General features: G+C 35.0%; 1 protein-coding gene across 2 annotated transcripts in view; it reads right to left on the minus strand.

Annotated features, from left to right (window-relative positions):
* Positions 1 to 876: 876 nt before the first annotated feature.
* NLGN4X (neuroligin 4 X-linked) overlaps positions 877 to 12,291 on the minus strand; it is a 488,795-nt gene continuing 477,380 nt past the window's right edge. For both annotated transcript variants that reach the window (XM_073565962.1, XM_073565961.1), the window contains one exon: positions 877 to 4,191. In XM_073565962.1, the coding sequence (XP_073422063.1) occupies positions 3,351 to 4,191 (841 nt within the window). In that variant the 3' untranslated portion in view covers positions 877 to 3,350. The remainder of the gene's footprint in view (positions 4,192 to 12,291) is intronic.

A 12,291-nucleotide genomic window follows, 5' to 3' on the forward strand; every position in this document is an offset into this window, starting at 1 on the left:
GAAAGCAGAGCTGTCTTAGGCTGGTTTCACATTAGCGTTAAAACAACGCTGCGCACTGTGTCGGTAAGCCCCGCCCCGATCGGGCTCCCTGCCCACCCCATCCGGGATCACCGCCTACTTTCGCATTTGCATGCGATCGGCGCACCCTATCTTTAGCATAGGGTGCGCAGATCATGCGCTGCCAGTGTGAAAGTAGCGTGCTGCGCACTTGTGACGGTGCGCCGTGCGCGCCGAAATGCAACATGCTGCATTTCGGAACGCACGGCGCACCGTCAAAAGTGCGCAGCACGCTACTTTCACACTGGCAGCGCATGATCTGCGCACCCTATGCTAAAGATAGGGTGCGCCGATCGCATGCAAATGCGAAAGTAGGCGGTGATCCCGGATGGGGCGAGCAGGGAGCCGGATCGGGGCGGGGCTTACTGACGCAGTGCGCAGCGTTGTTTCAACGCTAATGTGAAACCAGCCTTATCCAATCAATTATTAACATAACGGATCTATTTATCCATTTAATAATTTCATGCTCTACTGCTTCTCTTTTCTATAAGTGGTTAAAAGTCAGTAAAAGTAATCACAGCCAAACTATACACTAATGTCTCAGAATAGTTTGCAATCTACCCTAAAATACTTTCCACTAATACCATGTTGATATTTTAAAAGGTTTTACCATCCCATAAACTATCTTTTTACATGTTCCTAGTAAGGTGTAACCTCATATGGATGGGACTGTATCTTTTTATATTTCTGTTTTCATCCCCCCTTAGTCACATGTGATGTACCCTGAAAAATATTCACTTTATTAAAACATAATCATAGGAGGACACGTTTAGAATATATGTATGTAAATGATGTATGAAATCCATGTTTAAAAATGTAAAAGTTGTTTCCTGCTTTTGCAGAAATAAATGTTTATTGAACATATTTAATGAGCAAATATTTGAATTTTTTTTACACAGATGTTTTACATTTGCCCAAATTGTTCCATACATTCATTGAAAAATTGGCAATCACCTTAGAGATTTTATACACAATGTGCTAATATAGTTCTTCAACATCGGCATGAAGAAATTTACTAATACATATTGAGACCTTTGTAGTTAAAGTACTGTATATCCATAAACAAATGTAATACACATTTAAACATTTTCAGTCTTAAAATAATAAATATTACATACTGGATGACAGTATAAATATCACCATTAATCCTAGTGTATTGTAAGGCTTTGTTTACATTGCCATTTTTAGATTTAAATATTAGTTTTTGGTATTTTATGATGGCAAGAATAGCACGGTGTGCAGTTTTTTCTTCGCTTGAAAAATACTGCAATCTTGATGGAAACCTAATGGATTGTAGTACAATTTAATATGGTAAGAACAGTTTGAAAATGGATCTGACATAGCTATCACGGCATTGTTAGGAACAGAAGTAATGGTGCTAACGGGAAGCAAGGCTTAACCTAACTTTCAATTCTAAATTTTAGTCATACACTACATTACTAAAAAATAATATTTTTTTCTAATTTGATCTTTCAACACGGAAAGAAAATAATTTTAGTAGAGCAATAAAAAGAAGGGGTATAATATTGTATGTAAAAGTATTTTCCAATTCTGCATTTAATTTATTTTTTCAAAATAGACCATACTGAAATAGGCTAAAGCCTGATGAATTGTCCCTGTTACTCATTTTGCTCTACAAATCCATAGCCATTATGGTCGTTTTGTACAGCATAGTTGTACAAAGAGAGTTCATTTAAAAATACTTGTAATTTAAATACCTTTTTTTTAATATGGCATCTTATAAAATGTATAATTTTTTTTCTTTCTTCAGATTCCTACTAGCTGAAATTGGAAAGATACGAAAGTACTATTTAACCCCATAGGCTGCTGAGGGTGCATTATGGCTCGATGCAACTTGCATGGATCCTTAACACTATATATTCAAGTACATGAGCCCTTAATACAATACATTACTTGGCTTGTAGAAATAATTTAAGGAAAATGTTAGATTAAAAAAGAGAAAACATAACAGAACATTCCAATAAAATGTTTAGAATTTATTTGAAAATCATTTGGTGGTCTGTCTTTTTAACTTTCAATAGTGTGCATTACTTATGTGACAAGTACATAATCAGTATTAAAAAAAAATAAACCAAAACGAGAAATAAATGTTGACCCACATTTTATATGACAAACATTAGGCATAGTGGCAAAGGCATTGCCTCAGTTAAGACAAATCTGAAACCATGTTGCAGTAATCATTTTCTTATTATTACCAATGATAAACGCAGAGGCAAATAATATGCTCCGTCTGGATTTCTTTTTTTTGTTTGTTTTTAGTAGTTTCACTAATAATATACTCAGATATTTGGATCTTAATGGAAACAACAATTTCAAACATTCTCATATGTATTTATAATTAAATTCATTATCATTGAGCATTTACCAATTTTTCAGAAATTCATAAAACAAGAGCAAAATGTAAAATATTGCTTAAAATAAAGACGAAATAAAATTGTACAGTAAAATTGCACATGCATATCTGTTACCTCAAAGGGGAATTTTGTAGCATATCCAAAATGTCATCTTCAAGTGAGCTTGCATTATTTCCTACAAATGAGTTATATTATAAAATCACATACCTCTTGTTTGAGGACAAGTTATTAAGAAGAAAACCCTTTTTTTTCTTGTTCTGGAGGCAATAAAGATGTTTTTTGACTAATGTATATACACGTAGGTCACAACTAAAAGCACAATCTTTCTAAAAGTTCCTTTTTTAAACTTAAAACAACAATAAAAGATTTTTTTTGTAACTCACAGCTATTTACATTTATACAAATATGCTTTTTTACTTTAAATACAGTTCATGATGGCATTTACCTTCATTGCCAGAGCTATACATTTTTACTCTGCATAGACAGTCCTCTGCTTTAAATAGATTTTCCATGGAGAATAACAGCTTCATAAAAAGCTCAATATACTAACATGTCTGAACAAGAGCCCCTTGTTTCTTTATGGCACATAGAGAACTTGGAAAACAAAAACAAAGCAGTAACGATATTTGTCTGTTCCACAGCAGCTTCTTTCATCATATATGATAGAGAGGAATAAATCCATTTTCTTCTAGGAGATTGCTCAGAATATGAAGTTTCTCTACATTCTTCTAGCAGGGATAAATTCATAAACTTTACCATAAGAGCATTGTACACAATTCACACTTCGACTGATCTGTATGAATATTGGACAATTCCTCAAGAAAGGAATAAGTAAGAAAATAATTCCTTCTTTTCTAATTCTTCACAAGTTTTCTGTTTGTTTTTGTTTTCTCCGGGAGGATGAAAAACATTGCAAAGCTATACTCGGGTGGTGGAATGCCCGTGGGGTAAATTAGTACTATTTTGGCCTCCACTAAAAGTATTAAAGGTATGCAATGGCTGCATCCCTGTTAATGTGTTTGGAATCATTGTTATGGTATTTGGAGTCATGAGAGGGATATCATCAGGTGATCTCCTTAGTGTGAGGGTGTAATCTGGTGGACAGGTTAGCCGTAGAGTATCATGTGCTTGAAGAGCTTCACACTCATGATCATGCTCCAGTTGTTTCATCTGCAAGGACATAATTTCTTCATTTTGAATGTGAGCTATATCATTTGTGGTATTCCTTTGAGGGCTTGGCCGTCTGTGGGTTTCATGACGTCTTTTATCTTTTTTATAATACAAAGCTGCAAAAGCTAAGATATTTAGAAACAAAAGGGATGCTCCAACAGCAATTGTGACACTGAGTTCAGTTGAGTAATCTCTTTTATCTTCAGCAATAATAGTAGTCTCACCCAGGACAGTCTTTTGTGTTTCTTTTGGGTTATTTGCTGGTGTCATTGCAGGACGTTTTGTAGTAGCTCTTGACTTTACAGGAGATCGTCTGGTAACATATGGAAATGATGTCATATCTGGCGGGGGTACTTTTGTCGTTGTAGAAACGTACTGAAATATTTCATTCAGATTGTGTAAATGTGGCACTAGCTCTAACCAAAAAGCCACTTTTGTCGCCCGGTAGTGGTCTTTTACTTTTGGCTTGAGACCAATATGGAGATACTGTTGATCCTTTGGATCATATTTCGTCCAAGCAACTTCTTCAAATCGATTTGGCTTAGTATGAATGAACTTTGTATCTTGAGGGACTGGCTTGTTGGGATCACTAAAAATATAAGGATATAAATTAGGATCTTATAGTAAATGTAATACAACATTAGAGATAATGTGTTGATACTCTCAGCATATCCTTATTAAATCACTTGATATATGTAATTCTATTTAAGAAAAACTGAATAATATACCATAGGTGTGTGAATATACATAAATATACTGTGCTATATAAGGCTAAAAATATATCTAAAATTTGTACAATATGAAGCAAATTACAACCAAATTAATTTTAAAGGTCCCAGATGACAACTAAATAAAACAAACTTCATGTACATGTGAAAAACCATTATTTACAATAATTTCACCATATAAATTATGTTCCAATTTAACTTTTATTATTCTGTTTATTTCAAGAAATGTGTTGTGTATTTTTAAAACTTTTCTTTTTGACACATTCTGGAACTTTATGTGCTTTAGAATTTATCTGAATTCAAGGCACAACACATTCGCTATATAGTGATTGCTGTTTTATTGCCTTAACCATTGCTCTCTTTTTATCTTTTATTCACTATGCCTTCAAATTACAGACGTAAAAGATCATTAATTCTGCAGAATTTAAAAGCTTTGCACCAATTTTTCCCTAGTGGCAGAAAAATAACCTTACAAGTTACTAAATAGAAATAAATAGAAAAAGAAATTATTTACACATTAACATACTGCAAAAATTGCATTTTTACTTGCTTTAGGCTTTAGTTATTATTAGTTAACACAGAATAGGCACAGAAAGAAATAAATCCAGACAAAACACTTGTCAAAATAACATCAATGGGACACTTTGGCCATAGTATAGAGGGCATCAATGCTCTATTCATGTACTATGCTATTAAGACAATGAGTAGGTTGTCATCAGGCTTGGATAAATCTCCTGGCAGATCAGGTAGTCTCTTGGTGAGGCCATGAGTGGCATAATGGTCACAGATGATGTGACCACGACTCCTTAGTGCCAGAACTATATTAAGCTGATATTAAGCTGATTCTCAATCCTTAGATATACATTCAGTTGAGAAGTTTTGTGCAGTAAGGAACCAGTACCTACAAAGCTCTGCAATATCTATACAAGCTGCTGGCCTATCAGAGACCAGCAGCAGCAGGTTTCATAATAGGTGTTGTAATGACAGTGCTGCATTTGTCTGCCTCATGTGAGAGATGGAGAAGAAAGGAGGAGCTGCTTGTTGTGGGAGAAGAGGTGAATGAAAAGGATAGTTTTTTATTATCAGCTATGTAAAGAGCTTCACAGAGGGGGACATTGTACTGTATGGGGATATAGAAGGGAACATTATACTGTATGAGGGACCTTATACAGTACAGGGGTCACAGATGGGGATATTATGCTGTAGGAGAGTAGCAGAAGGAGATAATATACTGTGTTGAGGCCACTGAGAGGGACAATATAATGTATATGGGCAAGAATTGGGAGCATTATACAATATACGCACCACAGATGTGGATGTTATACTTTATGAGAGTCCCAGAGTGGGACATTATACTGTTTGGTGGCCACAGAGGGAGGCATTATATTGTATAGAGGTCACAATGTGAGACATTATACTGTATGGAGGCCACAGAGGGGTGACATTGTATTGGTGCCAGAATTTCAGGATATGATAATGTATAAGCTATGACAATATATTGTATAGTGGCCAGAATAGGGAATATTATACTGTATCGTACTGTACATTCTTTAAAGAAAGGACATTTTCTGTACGGATGTGACAGCAAAGATGCATTTAAAGGATTTGACAGAAGAAAATGACTTACCTATCCAGAGGTTAGGTGACAATATTGATTAGGTCTGACGGCTGGGATCTGCATCAATTGCAGAAAAGGGAACTTTTACACCCATTAGAATGGGGTGGCAGGGCACATGTTTGACTACTGCTATATTCATGGAGTGGTATTCAAGCATCTGACCTGCCATTCTATTTTGAAACAAAGATAAAAGTATTTTATTGGGAAAATAAGTTCCCTGTTTCACTGATCAGTGTTGGTCCTAGCAGTTGGAAGCCCCTCAATTAGTAAGTTATTAACTGCCCTGGGGATTGGTTATATCTTTATTTCACTGAAAACCCTTTAAGAAACCAAGATCTTTTTGTGTCTGTGCCTTTTTTTTTCCTACCATTATTTCAAGACTCTATTCATTTTTCCTTTTATCTCATTGAACTTACAAGATGATAACTGTACTGAAAAATGGGAAAAAAAATTCCAAGTATTGTGAAATTGCAAAAAAAATTACATTTTTCAATAGCTTTTGGAGTTTTGTTTTTGCGCCATTCATTGTGTAAAAAAGATGACTTGGTGACATGATTCTGCAGGTCAGCACAATTATAATGATGCCGAAAGTGTCCATATTTTTTGTTAGGTTAGTGGTGAAAAAGATTTCTGAAATATGTAAAATTAAATTTGCTTCTGTTATCACGTAACTTTTTATTTTTCTGTCCATAGTGCTGCTTGATGAGTTTGTCTTTTGCACACAGCAGATGTTATTGATAGTCTTTTGGGGTATTGAAAACAATTTGTTGGCCACCTATTGCAATTTTCTAGAAGTATGTCAAATGAAAAACCACAATTCTTGCAAATTTTTTTTATGTCAAATAAAATACAGCTTCAATATTTTTATACACTGAAATTTTTGAGAAAATGTCAGGTAAAAGATTTCTATTAACCTTCAGATATACGGTTAATCACAGATGCACTCACATATGACTGCAGCCATACTACAGTAGAATACCCGAATAATTAAAAGCTGGCGACGCTCAGGAGGAATAAAGTTAATTTTCTCCTGGGTGCTGCATTTTCAGTACAACTGCAGTGCATTTTCATAATGGTAGTAACCTGCAGATTGACCCTGTATTTGGAGATTATTAATATTATTCGAACTGACAGATTCTTTTTTTGTGGAAAAATAGGTGATTCGAATTTTTAGATTATACAATTTTTTATATTAATTACAACTATTTTTTATAGTTTAAAATATTTATTCATTTGCTTTCTGAGATAATTTGATTGCTTATACTACCCACGTAAATATTATGGCATCGCAGAATATAGGGCAGTGGCGGTTCTCCAATAGAGCTCTGTATCTACCTGAGCTTCAATGGAGGACAAATTTAGCAGTGACAGGGGCCTTTTCAGACCCCTGGATTCAAAACTGACCCATCACTGGGTAGGTAGTCGATGGTACACATCTTGCCACTTACATAATTTAAATACCACCTCCAGAGATTGACAGCAGCATTTAAGTGTTTAAATTACAGCAATCAAGATGCATTTTGACAGCTGTAGTTACAGGCAGATACCATGTAATGCAGTTGTATGAAGTAGGCTCAGTTTCTGACACTACTTCATATTTGCAACCCACCATTATTGTAAACACAATTATGGTGTGCAAATAGTCACTTTAGAGAGGAAAATCACCTGGATTCTAGTACAATCTACAGTGGTAGTAAAAAAGTACATTAAATATGAATTGAGACCAAAACATTGTAGGGTTACATTAAAAAGCCAATGGTATGTGCACCTCCATACTGATTATGAATTTAATGTTTAATCCCCACCCAGTGTCTACTTTATAGAATATATACAAAAATTGTTTAAATCATCGGTGACTATAAAGAACAGTCATAGGATATTGCCATTGCTACAAGTCAAAAAACAGAAATATTATATTCTAAATATGCAATAGTCAACTGCTAATTCTTCTATTGTTACAGTTGTGCTCAAAAGTTTACATACCCCAGCAGAATTTTTGCTTTCTTGGCCTTTTTTCAGAGAATATGAAAGATAACACCAAAACTTTTTCTCCACTCATGGTTAGTGGTTAGGTGAAGCCATTTATTGTCAAACTACTGTGTTTTCTCTTTTTAAATCTTAATGACAAACCAAAACATCTAAATTACCCTGATGAAAAGTTTACATACCTTGATGATTTTGGCCTGATAACATACACAGGAGTTGACACACATGGGATTGAATGGCTATTAAAGATAACATCCTCACCTGTGACCTGTGACAAATGCCAGGTAAATTGTTCGGGGTATAAAGAAAAACTCACAAATAACATCAGCTGAAATACTGTGAAAAAAGGCCAAAAAAGCAAAAATTCTTCTGTTTAAATTTTTCAGATCTAACAAGTGTCACTTTATGTTTCAATAACTCTGGAATGTTCAATAACTCTGGAATACCCCTGTTATTTAAATATTGTTTTTTCATAACACATTATACTTTACGTTAGTGTTAAATTTAGGTTGATACGTTTTTTGATTATTTATGAAAATTTTGAATGTTTATGCAAATAATCTACAGTAGATAGTTATATCACCCAAAGAGTTAATAAATATAATTTTCAATATGTCTACCTTGTATCAATGATTTGTAAAAATGGCTTTTTACTTTAAGATGCTTGATGGTTTGAAAATGAAGCAGCAATTTTTCATTTTTTTCCCAGGAAATTAACAAATTTATTTTTTAACCCCTTTACTATCATGGGTGTTTTGCACGTTAACTCCCGGGCCAATTTTTACAATTCTGACCACTGTCCCTTTATGAGATAATAACTCTGGAACGCTTCCATGGAGCCCGGTGATTCTGACATTGTTTTCTCGTGACATATTGTACTTCATGTTAGTGGTAAAATTTCATTCATATAACTTGCGTTTATTTGTGAAAAAAATGGAAATTTGGTGAAAATCTTGAAAATTTTGCAATTTTCCAACTTTGAATCTTTATGCTCTTAAATCACAGAGATATGGCACTCCAAAAAGTAACATTTCCCACATGTTTACTTTACATTGGCATAATTTGGGAACCAACATTTTTTTTGTTAGGAAGTTATAAGGGTTAAAAGTTGTCCGTGACCGCCCCTGACACATTGTGCCGGGTGTCAATTGTGATAATCAGCTGACACCCGGCCACGATCAGCTGCACTCACCCCGTGAACACAGCTGATTGCATTAAACGTAATATTCCATCCTTGGGACTTAGGTCCCAGGTCACATGGACGGAATATTACGTCCATTGTAAGAAAGGGGTTAAAGACCTATTCAAATTTGAAGTGACTTTGGGAGGTCTCATACTGAGAGTCCCCAAAAGTTCTATTATATTTAAAACAGCACTGCTCAACATATTCAAAACTGTTTTCAGGTACATTGCTAACTCTTTATATGCTTTGCAGCAAATAACAAAAAGAGGAATGACAAGACTGAAAAATGTCGTTGTTACCACTAAAATGGTGCTAACATCTGAACAGACCACTATAGCTGGCAGACTCTAAGGCCATTACTTAGTATTGGTTCAAATGCATACATCAGGACCACAGAATCATGATCTCAAGGTACAAATGGGACAAAAGAGGAAGCACTCAAGTTCTGTTAACCATCTACATGCTGCTGTCACTATTGACAGCAGGATCTAAGGGGTTACATTTCCATGGTAAGCACCAACATCGATTGTGGCTGATGCAGCTATGTATTAGCTGTGGTGTACAGCTGAGATTTGATGCATTTTCACCTGTCAGGAGATGCTATTTTCTTCTATATGAGGTCAGCAAAAAAATGTACTGCTAGTCGCTAAACATAAAGTACCTAACAAGGCAAATCTACAGCTTTGACCCAACCAACTATAATACAATGTGAGTACTATAATAGCTTTGTTACAAACAGTAAATAAATGACATCAATAACTTTAACCTTTTTCACCTACTTATTAATGATAAACTGTTTTTCCTTTGTTGAAACATATGACATTTCTAACAGAAAATCTTTAGAGCCCAGATGTTTCTGTACTATTCTGAGCTACCAAAGGTCAATGACATTTCAAAATGTTGGTGTGCCAAAGTACACACAAGAGACCAGCACGCAAGAAAAATATTTATAGATTTTTAAGCTTGCTTTGTGGCATAAAATTTTGTCAAGGTTACTAGAGTTAAATATATATATAAAAGAGATACGGTAAAACATTGACAATGTAGGATTAACAGCTTTATAAAAAGCAGGGAACAGGACCAACTGAAGTAGCAAGCATGATTCCAATAAATTTACATAATTGCTTAATTCAAACATTAAAAATATTGATCCATCATATCACAATGATTATTACAAAGTTTAGATTGTTTCATGTTTTCCACTGAGGTTGGGGATTATCTAATCCATGAATCTTGTCACGCTGGCTAGGCTGGGTACACAGTCTCCCTGATCTTCACCCTTAAAGAGTACTTTCACTTTCAGGTAACTTTCAGGTAAAAAGTTGTGTGTACATGAGAAATAAAACTATTTCCGACCATTATGTGACTTGTATTCTGCATTTTTCTCTGTTTCCTCCTTTTTAGGCATTGGCTCTAATTTTCAATTCTATCTTTACTAGTAGGTGAAGAGAAGAGCTGCCATGATGTCTCTCATACACGGCACACACTGAGAGGGTTTCCTGATTTTCTTTTTCTAGGATTTATTCAGCAGCATGGAAGATAAAATATTAACCAAAATGAAGATGGACACAGGAGCGTATCAAAAATTCTTAACAATTTTTTTTATTGAAATTGATAGAAAAGCAAGACAGATAAAAGATAAAACTTGATAAATGTTCGTAAGGGAGAACAGCGGCACCAAAATGCCACGTCCAAACAGGGGTGCACAGTCTATGGGATGAGCAAGAGTCTATAGAAAAAGGGGGAAATCAGGGAGGGTAAGAAGGCTTTCACGAAGAAACTCAATTATACAAAACATTTAATGATAAGAAGCTTTTTTTATTCAGTATGTGATGGTATTCATTATGCAAACTAGGGGGCAGGTCACTGAGGGATCAGTGACCTGTCAGCAGTCTGCATTATGAATATCTTATCAGAGCACCACATATCCCTGCTCCGCCTTAGGACATGAGCATATCATTAACAGAAAACGAAAATTAAGAAACAACGATAAGATGGATGTCATCAAGCCAGGTATCATTTTTTTCAGCATAATGGCACCGACCTGACACTGTGTGTAGGGTACTAGGCACAATCCTGCTGACAGGTTCCCTTTCTTAAAAAAGAAAAGATTGAGATGAATGATACATTCAATAAATATGGAGAATGTGGACAAATTGCTCAGGAACGATTAAAGAAATATAAGATAGTTTACAAAGCTTCCTAAATTTTCAAGCAATTTTTATTAATAAAAAAGTTTGTTTTAAGGACGTTAACCATTTAACCTCTTAAAGACTGGGCAATGTTTCATTTTTGTGTGTTCATTTTTTCTCCTTTTAATCCAAGAGCCATAGCTTTTACATTTTTCCATTTAAATATGCATGTGAGGGCTTGTTTTTTTGTGGGAGGAGTTGTACTTTTGAATGACATCATCCATGTTAGCATGTGATGTACTGAAAAGTAGGAAAAAAATTCTAATTGATCAGAATTCTGTAATTTTTTTTATAGCAATCATCAGTAAAAATGACCTGGCAATAGAATTCTCCAGGTCATTATAATTACAATGTTTGATCACCTCTTATTACATATTTTTGTGTTGTTGAGGTGGCACACCCCTGCAAATGTGGCAAGTCATTTCTATCCCATGCCCATGCACTGTCAATGACAATGTCATAGATTGACAGCAGCATTTGAAAGGTTAACAACTGAGGTTAACAGCTGCTATTCTTAGAGATTACATCATCAATTATCTGCTGTCAAAGCTGTCGGCTAAACGTCCAAGCCTGTATCAGAGATAGGGAGACAGAATATGATGTCATTTGCATGTCATATGTCATTAAGAGGTTAAAGAAGTTATCCTATATGTTAGGGGCCATGTATGGACACTAGGTGTTGGGTTCGGATCCTGAACTTTACTGTTCGGGTTTGCCCATCACTACTGCAGAACAATGCATCCAATTGTTTCATGGAAGATAGAGCTGCTTACCACACTAGTAAAAAGCAAATGACTCCAAGCAAAAAATGTATCTATAAGTTTCCACGGGAATGTCAGTAGTCTCAAATATTAAAATTTGAAGACTATTCTGTTGGCTATATGTATTCAAATTGGCTTTACCTCAGTGTTGTGGTGCAGCTGTGCTGGGATTATGGACAGTTTGATGGTTGGAATAGGTTATAATGTAGGATCTGGGTGTG

Source organism: Dendrobates tinctorius, unplaced genomic scaffold, assembly GCF_039654945.1.
Source record: "Dendrobates tinctorius isolate UK_male_01 unplaced genomic scaffold, ASM3965494v1 ptg000016l, whole genome shotgun sequence".
Taxonomy (NCBI): Eukaryota; Metazoa; Chordata; class Amphibia; order Anura; family Dendrobatidae; genus Dendrobates; species Dendrobates tinctorius.